General features: G+C 33.5%; 2 protein-coding genes across 2 annotated transcripts; one reads left to right on the forward strand and one right to left on the reverse strand.

Annotated features, from left to right (window-relative positions):
- On the forward strand, nucleotides 1–4,800 carry LOC105170676 (putative respiratory burst oxidase homolog protein H). The gene is made up of 14 exons (XM_011091545.3): nucleotides 1–596; nucleotides 714–876; nucleotides 985–1,033; nucleotides 1,115–1,228; nucleotides 1,304–2,110; nucleotides 2,547–2,639; nucleotides 2,722–2,837; nucleotides 2,918–3,020; nucleotides 3,118–3,200; nucleotides 3,288–3,435; nucleotides 3,526–3,657; nucleotides 3,744–3,872; nucleotides 3,959–4,037; nucleotides 4,382–4,800. The coding sequence occupies exons 1-14, from the start codon at nucleotides 245–247 to the stop codon at nucleotides 4,489–4,491; spliced, it is 2,478 nt and encodes an 825-aa protein (XP_011089847.1). The 5' UTR covers nucleotides 1–244; the 3' UTR covers nucleotides 4,492–4,800.
- A 2,081-nt stretch (nucleotides 4,801–6,881) lies between these two features.
- On the reverse strand, nucleotides 6,882–9,921 carry LOC105170863 (uncharacterized). Its single transcript, XM_011091785.3, has 2 exons — nucleotides 9,455–9,921; nucleotides 6,882–7,349 (listed from the first exon to the last, which is right to left on the reverse strand). Exons 1-2 carry the CDS (start codon nucleotides 9,851–9,853, stop codon nucleotides 7,146–7,148), a joined length of 603 nt encoding a protein of 200 aa, XP_011090087.2. The 5' UTR covers nucleotides 9,854–9,921; the 3' UTR covers nucleotides 6,882–7,145.
- Nucleotides 9,922–15,470: the final 5,549 nt, after the last annotated feature.

The following is a 15,470-nucleotide window of genomic DNA, read 5'->3' on the forward strand; positions in this document are numbered from 1 at the left end:
AAGCAACGCCCCGGAAGAGAAACTCTTTAAACATGGACTTTGTTGATACATTGTCTGAAACAAGAATTATGGAACAACTGACTTAACTAACTCTTGTCTCTTTTCCTTCCTTCACCTCTCAGACATCTTCTTTCCTTTCCCCTCCCCGGGAGCATCGTTCCATCAAAAATTCACATAATCCATTCACATATATGATATTTAGCTCTAGCCTGGAATTGTTCGAACTTGGAAACAAGAAATCTTCATGGCATCAAAGGAAATCCCAGAAGTGCCGGGAGGAGATTCTGGACAATGGGTTCTGGAGAAAATAGAGATTGACAGCATGGTTGATGTGCCAATGGGAGATGGACAATCAGGGTCTGCGAGCTATCTAAAGAGGAAATCGAGCAGCGTAAAGAAGAGGATCCCGGTTCAGGTTTCCACCCCTAAGATGGGAAGAATATCGTCTGGTGCAAGTAGAGGGCTAATGGGCCTTCGTTTCCTGGATAGGACCAAGACTGGGAAGGAAGAGGACGCATGGAGAGCAATTGAGAAGCGTTTCAACCAGAATGTGGTTGATGGGAGGCTGTTTAAGGACAAATTTGGAGTCTGCATTGGTATATATACGTATTTTTTCTCTTGAAATTTTGCTTTGGTAAAAGGTGTCAATAGTTCAGTAAGTCTCTGTTATCGATGTACAAGTGATTGTTTTGACAATGTGTTTTTTCTGGAAGGGATGGGAGACAGCAAGGAATTTGCGGGAGAGTTGTTTGAGGCCCTGGCGAGGCGCAGGAACATCAGCACAGAGAATGGGATAGGTGTAGAAGAACTCAGAGATTTCTGGGAAGACATGACAAACCAGGACCTGGATACTAGGCTTCATATATTCTTTGACATGTAAGAAAACTTGCAGTTTTTCACATGCCACAGAAGAGAAAATGGTAGGTTGACAAAGCTAGATTTAACGACGTTTTTGGAACATGACATTGTTCGATGACTATGCAGGTGTGACAAGAATGGTGATGGAAAGCTATCAGAGGAGGAGGTTACAGAGGTGAGGTTCAAGTTATCACAGCTTTGATTGTTTCTCTTTTTTCCTCAGTAACAAAAATTTCTCGACTTTCTTATTGTTAAGGTTCTAGTAATGAGTGCTTCAGCAAATAAGCTGTCGAAATTTAAGCAACATGCTGCAGCTTATGCTTCTTTAATCATGGAAGAGCTTGACCCAGACGATAAAGGATATATAGAGGTGAACACTTTCATCTGATTGAGAAAAATTGTCCTCTTAAAGCCCTTCATATTTGTAATCATCTGGTTGAAACAGATGTGGCAACTTGAAGAACTGTTAAGAGGGATGGTTGGCTCAGACGACGTCAAAAAACGTACCAAGAAAACGGACACGCTTGCAAGAACTATGATCCCTAAAGAATACCGTACGCCCATCACCAAATTCCTGTCTAGAAACAGTGAGAAATTCTACGATAACTGGAAGAGAATATGGGTCCTCGTATTATGGCTGACCATAAACTTGTCCCTCTTCATTTGGAAGCTCAATCAGTACAAACACAGGGCTGCGTTCCAAGTCATGGGATATTGTGTATGCTTAGCCAAGGCTGGTGCTGAGACTGTTAAGTTCAATATGGCTCTCATTCTCCTTCCTGTCTGCAGAAGAACTCTTACTCATCTCAGAGAAACCTTTCTTGGTAGAGTAATCCCATTTGATGACAACATTAACTTCCACAAGCTGATCGCACTAGCGATTCTATTGGGAGCCGCTCTTCATATACTGATGCACTGTAGCTGCAACATTGTGAAGCTAACAACTTGTCCCAAGAACCAGTTTGATGCTATCTTTGGACCTGCCTTTGATTACCACCAGCCAACGTATTTGGGTGTGGTGGGGACTATTCCTGGAATTACCGGAATTCTAATGATGATTCTGATGATTTTCTCATTCACACTGGCAACGCATTCGTTCAGGAGGAACGTAGTTAAACTGCCAGGGCCTTTTCACCACTTGGCAGGGTTCAATTCCTTTTGGTATGCACATCATTTGCTGGCCATTGTTTATATCCTCTTGATCATCCATGGTTACTTCTTGTTCCTCACCCGAGAATGGTATAAAAAGACGGTACGCCAAGTTTCTCTTCAATCCGAGTTCTATTTTTTTTGGCTCTTCTGCTGCACTTTTCCCTTTCTTTCCCAACTTTAAAGAGGCCCGAAACGCCCCCAGAGCGCACTAGTTCTAGAAAGTTGCTAGACAGATTTTGAAACACATAAAAATACAAGAATACGGTAGCATCAAAGGTCACTCATCATTTATAATTAAATAGGGAGCTTCTAGATATATAAAATTACAGAATTTCCCTTATACTAAACTTGGATCCATGAAAACTAGGCCAAGTTGCAACATCAAATCATTGTATACACTCCTACAACTAGTTCATTTCCTAAATTCTCATTCACCACATGGAATTATTATAGAGTTATTCAGTGGTAAAAAATGGAGTAGTACATGTGGCCGGCGCGCTACTGAAACTAATGGTTGAAACTATTTTCTTCTGTAGACATGGATGTATGTTTCTGTGCCAATGCTGGTGTATGGTTGTGAGAGAATCATCACCCTTTATGACCACAACCACAAAGTCGACATCATTAAGGTAACCAGCATTTCAAACAACTTTTTTTTGGTCTTTTACAAGTGTAGAGCAAGAACTACAATTCCTTCTCTTCGATTTGCAGGCTGTCATATATACTGGAAATGTTTTAGCCCTCTACATGAGTAAACCTACTGGATTCAAATACAAGAGTGGAATGTACCTTTTTGTCAAGTGTCCAGATATATCGAATTTTGAGTGGTAATCTAAAGATCTTCTGAAACTCTCAATGCCCAACTACTATGCCAACGCTCAGAAACTCCGTTAATTTTACTTTACAGGCATCCGTTTTCCATCACTTCTGCACCAGATGATGACTATCTGAGCGTCCACATCCGCACATTGGGAGACTGGACATCAGAACTGAAAAACCGTTTTGCAAAGGTCATATATTTTTGCTTTTATCTGCACATATGATGAATCTTTCCTTGTATTCTTCCCACATGGCTGTAATGGTTCTATGGAAAATATTATTATGCAGGCCTGTGAACCTCAAACTACAAAGCCAAGACAGGGAAATCTAGTGAGAATGGAGACTAAGGCGTATACAGAATCTCCACAAGAGTAAGAAACTTTAATCTCTAGTTATGTTTCAACGCTTCTTTAGATAGCACGTGTATGATTGTCTCGTATATTTCATTGTCGAGGCAGATTTCCAAGAATTGTGATTAAAGGGCCTTACGGAGCACCAGCTCAGAATTACAAGAAATATGACATACTCCTGCTGATTGGTTTAGGTATTGGAGCCACCCCATTCATTAGCATTATAAAAGACATAGTGAACAATGAGGCAAGAAATGTGAGTACTAAGTAAATACAATTTCTACTTCATAGACAATATTTATAGAATACTAGAAAGAAAGTATGAAACAGATTCAAACTTCCTCAGGTCCTAAACAACGTTGAATCAGGCAACAAGAATGGTCCCGAAAGAGCATATTTCTATTGGGTGACAAGGGAACAAGGATCTTTTGAATGGTTTAAAGGTGTCATGGACGACATTGCAGAATACGATCATTATGTAGGATTGTAACATTAAAGTTGCCATGTTTTCCTGTGTTTCTTTGGACAGCACATTTTCTCATGGAAGTTGCTGAATTTTTGCAGAATGTGATAGAAATGCACAACTACTTGACAAGCGTGTATGAGGAAGGAGATGCTCGATCAGCACTGATAGCAATGGTGCAGTCGCTGCAACACGCTAAGAATGGAGTAGACGTCGTGTCAGAAAGCAGGGTACGCATCCACTTCTATCCCCACAGATCACATACAAATCAATGTAAATTCTTACTTTCTTATTTAAACTCAAAACACTGACACAGATACGGACTCATTTTGCACGGCCCAACTGGAGGCAGGTGTTCACTCATTTAGCCGCTGCACATCCATGTTGTCGGATAGGTAATATCCATACATAAACCTGTTGTAAAAATAAAGTGTAATTGTTGGTCAAGGAAGAGCTGGACTCTTTCTCTTTAAGAGGGTTAAATGCAACAGCACTATAAAAGCATTAATAGGCAAATAACTCCTTGAATAAATTTTCAAGAAAACAGGGAATGCGACTCCTAAAGCAGGAGGCACTGAGCTCTTTTTCTTGGTTAAAAAGAGAGTTGTTTATGTGTTAGTGTTTTTATAGGGTCGTGAAATGCAATTAACTCCGGTATTTCTCATCTACTGTCACAAGCACAAGCATATATCCCACCTACAATTAACCTGGTAATAGTTGAACTTATGCTGCATTTCAGGTGTGTTCTATTGTGGAAGTCAAACACTAACAAAACCACTGAAGAAGCTCTGCCAGGAGTTCAGCATAAATACGTCTACACGGTTCCAATTTCACAAGGAAAACTTCTAGATCACGGGAGAACAGTTGAGGACCGGGGATTATCGTACAATAAGTTGTCGAGCTTTAGGCAGGCTTACAGCAATACTTGAATGTTTATGATCAGCCACAGCATTCCCTCCCCGAATGCAATTTTTGATATTCCATGCATTGTTAAGTCTTAATTTTTTATTAGCATTAAGAAAGTGGCCTGATCAATGCCTGGAAGGAAACTTGTATGCAGTCATGCATGTCCATTTCAAGTGCTGCGTTCTCGTGTTCAAGAACCTCCTTCCCAACTATTCAAATTCTGTGAAGTTGAAGAGAAATAAGCAATGAACAATTGGGAGAATTTTGATTAAATGTGTTTAATTTCATCTCAAAAAGGAAGAAGAAGATACACCACTATAGTATGTATATAGCAAATGGGCGGAGGAAAGGAAAAAGGATAACCACTGCAACTTAAACACGAATATTAGGAGGAAGGAACCATTCAAAATCAAACTCGAGCATTCTTACTGTATAATATGTTTATATAAAAATAAAAATCATCACAAAAAATGTCAAAATCCGTCACAATCTTTATCCAAATAATTGGCAGCGCCTTACCAGATGTCGCAATCCGTTGCAAGTTTGTTGACGAAAATACTAGTAGAACACGTCGCGAAATTTGCAACTTTTATCTCCATCAGAGACACATGAAACACTGTAGCAAACATTTGGGACGACACTTGCTTGTGGGAAATTCACTAAGACAGTGAAACCAGCTTGTATATTTCGTTGCAAACTTTAATCTTTCTCATCTTGTCCATTTTGTCGTAAATTACGTATTCTACATTCTTAAAATCGATGTCATTTGTGGCCAGTCACAACGTCTTCGCGACAAACTTATTCCGTGGCAAATATTCTGCGATGCCTATCACATTAATAACCTTGTGTCCGTCAAACCGTTCAGTATAGTGGAGATGACATTTTTGGTACCTTAGGAATCTGTTTTTGCAATATCATCCTAAAATATTTTGAAATTCATGAATTGCGGAGAATTTTAACTAATTTCATAAAAAAAAAAAAATCACATATGTTGTGCACGTGACATACTAATTTGAGAATTTCCAGCCATTTTCGGCCAAAATTATTCTCAAATTGTTAATTTTTGTTAATTATAGGATTAAATTACCAAAATTGTCATTCTTTATATTTATAGGGTTAGAATTGCTATTTTTTCAATTTTTTGGGGGATAGATTACTAATTAGAAGTTTAAACAAATTGGCAAATAATTGAATCTCAAATTAAAGTACATATCAACATTGGGTTTTATCATAAATTTCTAAAATAGATGAATCATGAATGAAGTACGGATTTTTTTTATTTGATTAGATTAATTGGACCAGTACATGTTTAAATATAACACATTAGAAAAATGATCTACCAAATTATATTCAACCCTGATTGAAGTGATAAGCTCCAAGCCAAAAACAAGAAGCTAGCAAATACCAATAATTTGGTAATTTTAAATCACATTTTGTGATTAAGGACATAAATTTGATAACTTTTATTTTTTGTTAATAACTTTACAACCCTACTATTGGCATCAAAAAATTTTTGGCACCGGCAAGATTGGCCGAAATTGTCCTCGTCAATTTACGAATTACAAAAAATTACTTAACCAAATTGTAAAAAAAAAATATCAACCCCATATTTACATTATCAAAATTACAATTTCCTCTAATTCTATCTTTTCGGAGAAGTTCTATTTACGGCCACCTAAATAGCTCAAATTAAGTGGTAGAAAACTATTTAGTTGCAAGCAAAGAGATTAAAAAAAATAAACTCTTTTTTCTATTACATTTTTTATTTTTTATTTTTGTCTATATTTTTTGTAAGTTAAATCAATACTAATTTACTGGTCAGGAAAACAACAACAAACATCATCGTTAATGTGGCAGATGTGAGACATCTTGTCTATTTATTAAATTCAACGATGCTTCTAATTATCATTTGATATTCCATGCGTGCTGACAAATTACGCACGTAAAATTCTGCTTCTCAAGGGAAATGCTTCTGACTCGCTCTCATCAACAAAATGGTAAATAGAAAAAGAATGAAAAACGTCAATTTCAATGCAGATTGATCGCTCAACTAGGAAAATGATCACACTAGTGATAAAATTGCATGTTTTCTTGTTCTATATAATTTTGAACAAGCACTTTGATACATTTGGTCATTTTTTGTCGAAATTGCCAACTTTGCTTGAAGAAGGGGTTGTCAAGTGGTAACAAGCATGTGTTTGTTCCCAGGGAAAGTGTCATTTTTCGACAAAAATCAATCAAATGTATTATATTATTTTTTCAAATTATTATGGTAGACCAAAAGTGTAACTCCACCATATTTATAGGACGAAAAATGCATTTTTCCAGTTGAAAGTAGAGTACAAAACAAGGTTCATTTGGAAATAACAGATGCAGTGAAAACAGCGAATACTGTCCACTGAACTATATACACTGAACCAACACCAAGAAATACAGATTATATATAGACTTTCTGCAGGTTAGACTACCTTAGAGACATAAATGACATACAGTGCCATTATTTATTACTAGGAATCATCTCAATTACTGGTGGGGTGGGAGGTGATTGCTGGAGATTATTATATAAATATATATAGGTAGTTTTCCAAGCTGCGGAATTAACGTTCTTGGTCCTTTACGGCGGGGGATCTGAGGGGGAAGAGTTCTAGGGTTTCAAGGCGCTTGTTCCTGCAGCAGGGGAAGTTGGGGTCGACGTCCATAATCATCATCGTCACATCATCGCCATACATTCTCATCACACAATCTTTTGAACGATGATGATTCATCACTACTGCTGGTGCCTCCTCACAGCCTCCGCCACCCTGTATCTATATATATAAGTAATGATTCGAGAGCTAAAACCCTAATTTTGCAGCCCTAATTTGAAGCATCTAGTGCTGGATATATAGAGGGTCCACCATCAAAATCATGAGTATTACCATATTTGTTTGGGTTGATCCGACTCCAATCACATCTTTCCTTTTGTTAGACCGACAACTCCCTTAAATTTATGATGCTCAATATTCCACATCAATTATTAATATCCAGATTATCGCTCTATATATTTGCTTTATTATAATTTTTTTATTCCACCTACTTTTGTACGTATCTCAAAACAAGTTTACTGACTCAAGCAGGAGAAATAATATTTTTAATCTCATAAATTAAACCAATGTTATTTATTTTCCCAACTCAAGCATTAGAGAAATACATTAACAAATATTAGAAATTTAAATAATTAGTAAATTAAAAGAATAATATGTAAAGTACCATTCATTACTATATGCTAACTAAAAGGTTTTGTGGTAGAATATAATTCATCAGCAATAATTAATTACATGTAATAAGAGTCTGGTAGTAAGAGTTTTTGTAGCAGTTTTGTTTGTGGCAATAAAAGTCATCGCTTCATCTTAAAAAAATAAATAATTACAAGGAATAATATATTAAGTAATCATATCATGAACATATATATATATATATATTGTCAGAAATTCACGACCCGAAGATATCATCGGATATTAATTATTATAAATGACTAATTAACTTCCTAATATATATAATTTATAAAATTATAATGATACTGATCACAGTACAATAGGATATATTTATAATGCATAAGTATTCAAAATATAAAAGATACTATTAGATATTATTATCAAATGAAATATAACCCTAGAAAAACTTATACCAAGAGCTAGGAATTAGAAAAAAGAATAAAATTGTTGATAATTAGTAATGAATTTAGCAAGGAATAAGAATTTTAAGTTCATGTGGTTTCAAAATTAACATTAAAAATGAAATATATTTTTCTTGGTATAATTAGAAAGGAATTTTAATGTTGCAAAACTTAGTGACAACCCTTGGCAATCAAAATTCCCCCTAAATTAATAACAAATAATTTCATTAGTAAAATTTCTAACAAAAATTAGCAAAAAATTCGATATTAATTAAAATCAGTAATGAACTATTATCAAGTAAATATTTTTCTTGCTGAATTCATTGTTAAACATGAATTAGCAATAAATTTCACTATTTTTCAAAGAATTTGTAGGTCTTATCAAATTACATTATTTCTTGTAGTGTAAAATAAAGTACTCAAATTAACTTCATAACTGCATAAAGATTATATATAACTCGAGTAGATATATGAAATGTGGCCATAGAATTTTATGAATTGTATACGAAGCCTGAATTTCTATGTAATTCCATGAAGTAAATATTTCATTGTACTGTTTCTTTCTTAAAGTCATGAAGTTCTGTGCACATAATGTAATAATTTTTCTTGTTAGAATAAGATATATACACATATATAAATATATTAAATGTCTTCTATCTTAATTAAGTTTAATAATTACTAAATTAAAGAAAGGTCTTTAATATATAATAAATCTATGTCTCTAAATGTTAGCATAACTTGTCAGTCTTTACTAAAATATAGTATTAGATCAGACAAGTAAGAAAAAAAGATCCTAATTCAATCTCATTAATTAAACATTGCCTATTATGTATGAAATTTTTTTTTTCACTAATCTAATTAATGAACTTCACAAATGAAAATTATTATGTGTACATATATAAAACTGTTAGAGACAACATATTATAATTCTTCTTTATTATAGTATTTTTTGTTCTTCAGAATTAATAGCGATCATATAATTAAAAGTTATCGACAATTAATGTCGTCTAATACTTAAATTGAGAACACATCTTTGAGAAAATTTTGATCAGCCTGATTAGATATATAATACTAGGACGACAAATTAATACCATCTCAAATTTTAGCTTATGGTAAAATCGTTAAATTATTAAGAATCAATATAATGAATCAGTTAAATACTAGAAATAAATTTAAAAAGGTAAATGTTTCTTTACATATATATAGGAAATTAAACAAAACAGGAAATGTATTGTAAAGAGTATCCAGTACCTGTGGATAAAGATTTCGGGCTGTGCAACGACTGGATGATAAGTGATGAGTGAAGCCAGAAAGATTATGCTGATGATTATGTTGATACAGACCGAGTAGGACGTGTTGTTGCAGCAGTTGGTGGGCGAGTTTCTTTCTCAGCTTTTGACGATCCCTGGCTTTGTGGTTCTGAAACCAGTAAAACACACTTTTGCCTTGAATCTGTCCGTAAAATGAGAGATGGGCAGTGATTTTCTGTATCTGGGAGGCGTTAGGGTTCGTCAACCCTCTTCGATACAGTTCCTGCAGTATCATGAGCTGCTCTGGGGTCGGACACCATCTGCTGGATTTAGGAGGAGACATATTGCCTGTGATCTTTAAGGTAGTATATAGGCTTCTAAATAGGCCATTACCATTCATGTACACACCGGTATAAATAGATAGGAGGCCGGATGACTCAGAACTGGGATTTTGGGGGTGGGGTGGGGGGTGTTAAAGAGGAGAATAAATTTGTACCAAACAAAATGTCATACTGACGTCGTGTTGCGGCTGAGGCACTCATCACTGGAGCTTTCAGTTCAGACACAGAGAGAGAGAGTTCTAGAGAGAGTTGGTTGTGTTGTAAATTTGTAATAAGAATTCATCATCAGCCCATCATTTAATTCTGATATTTAAGACTCTGCCTATTTCCTAACTCGCGACCTTCAAATACATATACATATTTTTAGATTGATATCCAATGTATGCTGATGATTTCCTTTCAGATTATAAAGCGTGATGAACGCTTTAAGAAAAAACTTTTTAAGATGGAAGATCGATTTGCAATGAAAAAATTATAACAAATTGAAAATGTAATAGAATTGTGACGTACGTCATGAACCAATGTGAAAAAATTGTCCCAATATTCGATCCAGAAGGACAAAGAAATTAAGTTTTCGACAAACAATTTGTTGCATGATCATATATAGGTGCAAATTTCCTGGGAGCTAGCGTAATTGGAGGAAGAAATTACCTTTTTTTAGTATTTTTTATATGCCACACATTATATTTGAACACTAAATTTGAATCAACATCGTCAATATTACAGTATAAAATTAAAATTATCGATTTTCATATTCGAGCCGGGAAAGAGCTCTAGAATTAATGAAAGAGAGACTAAATGCAAGTAGTGGATCAAAGATTCATTGCCAAAGGACTCTATCTTAGACTTTTAGAATTTGCCCTAGTAACAAACTCCTTTACCTTATATACAATTTTATTTAATTAGCAAGCTTTCTTCACAATGGGCCATCCAATTCCTTAAAGACTATTGGGCCATCTGGATCTATACACCTATAACCTATCAAACCAGTTGGTGCATTATGAACGTAATTAGTTAAATTGTATTGTGTTTAGTTAAATTATGTTAATTGTAGCACACATTTAAACATAGTATGCTTAATTTCTTGACCTTGTACGTTAGTTTCTTTTTAGCGTACATAAACCATTGTAATTATGGTATTTGTGATGACATGATATATATGCTACCCTATTTTTTTATAGTAGCATAAATTAATATATGTAGTTCGTGTATTCTTTGAAAATTATTATGTTCTAAACATAAACATTTTTAAATCGTCCTTTCTTGAAATATATTATATATATTCTTGCACAAATATTTGCACATTTTTAAGAAAATATATATGGGTGTTCATGTAATATGCAATATCGTTGTACTGTAAATATTTATATATATATTTTTTAAATCATGTTTTTATATTGGTTGCAACAATAATAGGGTAATTACACTTAAGTCCCTCTAAAAATGCTAAATTACACATTTTTTATCCAACTAAGTTCTTAAATTACACTTAAACTCCCTCCGAGAATTCACTGCACCTGATCCCCTTTTGTTAGGGTTTGGACGAAAGATGTTGACAGTAACAAAAAAATTACATTAATTGCTAATGTTACCTCGCATTTAATGTTTTTATGTAATAGGTTTGTACTTATAAGGGAAAAAAAATATAATGATATAACCTCATTCCATATATTTAAGTACAAAAATATACTTGAAAATATTAAATTAGGGACAAAATTAAAAATTCATGTAAGTTTTTTTGCTACCGTCAATATTTTCTGTTCAAACCCCAATCGAAATGGGTCAAGTGTAAATTGATAATTTTCAAAAAAAATATAAGTATAATTTCAAAAAAAAATAGAGAAAATATAATTGGAGGTCTAAATATAATTACCTCATAATTAATAATATTAAGAGAGTTAAAGTAAATGTATGAGAAGAACCTACTCAAAATGTAGGTATTAGACTAGAGTTTAAGGAGGGCATTTGTGAGTTTATACAAGTACTATAGTATAAGTTCATTTCTATTGAGGTTGCGTATGACCTATTTCGAAGAAGTTTCCTATAGATAATTATTATAATCAGATATAATTATGGGGTGGCACAATTAGACTTTGATGATCCTAATGTCCAGTAATAGGTACAGGAGAATAGGGTGATCAGTTACTAGCAGTTGAATGGGAATTTTGGCTTTTGAAAAATTGTACGTGGTTTTTACGAGCATATAAAATTTTTTTGGTGTGAAATAATAAGAAAAAAGAAATTTTTGAAAATAATAAATCATAATTATAGATTATAATGAATATGGAGAAATAAGGAGAAAAAAATGTGGAGTAGTGGGTAGTTAAGAAGAAAAAAATATAATTGTGATATTATTAATAAAATATTGAAATTATTAAAATTGACCAATTTTTTTAAAGGAAAAAAATGAAATAAAGGGTAAGTTTGAGTTTTAAAAAATGGGTACGCCAAGAGATCTTTTTTTCTTTATAATAGTATAGATTATAAAAACAAAATTAATTAGCAGACAAAACTACAGAATAAGCTGGTTATACTGTTACTATGAGCAGTGGCAGTGAGTTCAATCTCCATGTTTCATAGTAATTTCATGTATGAAGAAAGAGCTGATATATAAGGGGGAGAAATGTAAATTTAGTTTTGTAATTTATGGGGTTGTATTTTTTATTTTGTACAATAAAATTTAATTTTGTATAAAATTTTGGCAATTTTCATCTTTTTTGATTGAAAATTGTATGTGACTTACACATTACCTAATTAAATTGCAATTTTAATCCTGTAACTTAGGGAATGTCGCCATTTTTAATCCTATAACTTAGAGGAGTTGACATTTTTGAACCTGTATTAATTGAGTTATAGGACTAAAATTAGAATTTAATTAAATTATGTACAAGTCACGTGCAATTTCTCAATCAAATTAATTGTAAAAATACCAAAATTATAAAATTACAAAAGTAAAAGTGATTGCCAAAAATTTCCCCAAAAATTGCCAAAAGTAAAAGTAAAATTGCCAAAATTATAAAATTTCTCAATCAAGTCACATGCATCTTCACAACTGCGCATCAATTACAATCGCCCAAGATGAATAAGATTAACTTGATGGATATATTTTCTATGCGCTTTGAAATGGTCTACAGTAATAGCAATTTTGTCCTTTATGTGCTCTACATATACATGTGTAATGTTCTCGTGTATTTAATTATAATTTATAATGCTTAATTATATTTACTGTCTATATATAAAAAAAAAAGTGACAAAACAAAGACTTTAAATATTGTGATGGCAAATAGTAACATAAAATTAATTAATTTTTTATAATTGCAGGACGTTAGGCACTTAAATTTTAAATGTAGTGGAAAATTTCAGTGAATGAACAATTGAACCAAGTCCAACAAGTACCAAAGAAGGGAGGAAGAGATTGAAAGATCACGTCAATGTACGTCTCTTTTTCAAGATCAGTCTTGGGATCCTTCAGCTTCTTCACAAGGGATAGCATCTTAACCCCATGCTTCTGTACAGAAGGCCCTTCAATCATCTTGGCACCAAAAAATACTTTTTTCCAAGCATATCTAATATGCCGGTTTGGAATCGCATGTACCTAGCTCATGTGGAGCATTATCGATTGGACATCATCATGCCTATCGTACTGTTTCTAAATGTCATTGGTCATTGACGCCAATATGATACTATGAAACTTTCGGTTGTCCTCATGCCACTTCTCGAACGTCAAACGTTCTTCACATGTGGACCCTTCCGGCAAGGCCCGAGGAAGAGATTTATCCAGAATATAGGTCTGGTTCTCAAAATCTAGGGCAATCCTAAGATTTCGCAGCCAATTATTGTAGTTTGTTCCGTTAAATTTATTAGTCTCAAGAATTGCAGTGAGTGCTTAGACATCAACATCAAATATAAACAGAAATTTAGTAGATTATTGTAATATTATATATCAAGTTTAAGACTTGGTCTTCAGTCATTAACCCGTACCACTATTTTTTCAAAAAGTCTACCACTCTCAAGTGGGGTTTTCGAAAAATCATTTCCTAGTGGGTTTGGGTCTACAAACGCAATTCTCCATGCCCTGCTTTTACAATTCACACGGAGAAAAGCTTTATGGGAGGTAACCTATACCATTTTGATCCAATGAGATCCCCAAGTTATTTTGCCTTGCCTTTTCATGTGATTCCGAGGACTCCAAATTAAGTTTGTTGTAATTGAGACCTCATCATTATAAGATTTTGCATGCATCAATTTTAAATATTGAGTATAAACAGATGCATTCCAAACACATCATATTCCAAATATTAAAACATACACCACATGCAAAAACAAGCCTAGCACGCCCTTGCTGGATGATCACAAGCCTAAGTGACCCACTGAGCTCGCAATGAGTATATGATCAATCTAGGACGTGGCCTTAACTATTACAAAATAGTAACCCATTATCATTCTAATGGCATTTCTCTTTGTTCTTCTTCCGTCGTGAGCCCCGTCCAACGAGCCTAGGCCTTCATCTCCTTGGAAGCTTACATTTATTCAAAATAAATGAACCTCACAATACTAACTACACTCATTACAACTGAAATTGAAAACCCCAATCCAAAGTTGGGGGTGTACAAAAGGAGGGAGAAAGCAAGCCTTATTATTTCAAGGCTAAAAACAAAAGAAGGAATTAAAACAAAAAGGCATGCAGGCCTCACCCAACATAAAATTAAACAATGCATTCGGTCAATGGACTTTGTGATCATCCCCATTGTTTATCCAATAAATAATTATTAATACATTTATATCAAATATAAACATATAAAACAACTAAACATGATCCTTATATTTAACAATAGATATCCAATATCAAATACCAAAATCATAATTAAATGCAGAAAACAACATACTAATAATACAATTAAAAAAATAGATTTCAACCATACATTCAATGTACAATTTTTTTTTTTTTTTGTTTGCTTGGAAATTAATTTCAAATTAATTTAAGGCACAATATAATTTTAGAAAAATCCAATTTAACTAAAATTAAAATTAGCCCAAATTAATAATTCTAGAAAAAATACAAAAATTAAGAATCCAATTTTCCAAGAAAAAAAAAAGACAAAAATGGCCCGGCCGTTGGAATGAATCCATGCAGAAATGTTGGGAGAAAATCATAATTGCTTTCCCTTTGGATTGGATTGGATGCATGAAATGATGGAGAAGTGAGGAGAGGTGACGTGAGAAGACTTTATGAGCAATGGCCCCTTTCTTGAGAGCATTTCAATTTAATGTTTGGCTGTATTCACATTTGACATGCCACTCTCTCTCATGCCTATGATGACGTCAAACTTCCTACTGTGCCTCTTAAATTCCATGACCCATTCACTTTGTTTGGAGTTGAGTTGTATTACATATACTTTTAAAGATTTTTTTTTTTTAAAAAAAAAAAGGTGTTTTTATAAAAGTTTGAACTTTATATCGTGAAATTGATTTGCTCGTGTTTTTCAGGGGTTCTGTGTGATAATAATATATATATATATATATATATAGAAATGGAGAAAAGATTAAATAGGGTTGTAGTAAGAACAAGACATAAAGTTGAAATGCACTGATAAGGTTATCTACGACCTGATTAAAAAAAGGATTTTATAATGAATTAAATTAGCAGTGGTCCTTTCTTGTTTCTGCTGCAAATAG

The sequence above is a fragment of the Sesamum indicum genome, linkage group LG9 (genome assembly GCF_026168435.1).
Source record: "Sesamum indicum cultivar Baizhima isolate 11 linkage group LG9, ASM2616843v1, whole genome shotgun sequence".
NCBI lineage: Eukaryota > Viridiplantae > Streptophyta > Magnoliopsida > Lamiales > Pedaliaceae > Sesamum > Sesamum indicum.

Bases quoted from the DNA above. Each gene is read 5' to 3' on its own strand.
- LOC105170676 (XM_011091545.3), top strand. From the start codon at position 245: ATGGCATCAAAGGAAATCCCAGAAGTGCCGGGAGGAGATTCTGGACAA. The intron at 1,229-1,303 runs GTGAACACTTTC...TGGTTGAAACAG, and splicing joins ACGATAAAGGATATATAGAG to ATGTGGCAACTTGAAGAACT. The intron at 2,111-2,546 runs GTACGCCAAGTT...TTTCTTCTGTAG, and splicing joins GAGAATGGTATAAAAAGACG to ACATGGATGTATGTTTCTGT.
- LOC105170863 (XM_011091785.3), bottom strand. From the start codon at position 9,853: ATGAATGGTAATGGCCTATTTAGAAGCCTATATACTACCTTAAAGATC. The intron at 7,350-9,454 runs GTACTGGATACT...ATATAGATACAG, and splicing joins CCCGAAATCTTTATCCACAG to GGTGGCGGAGGCTGTGAGGA.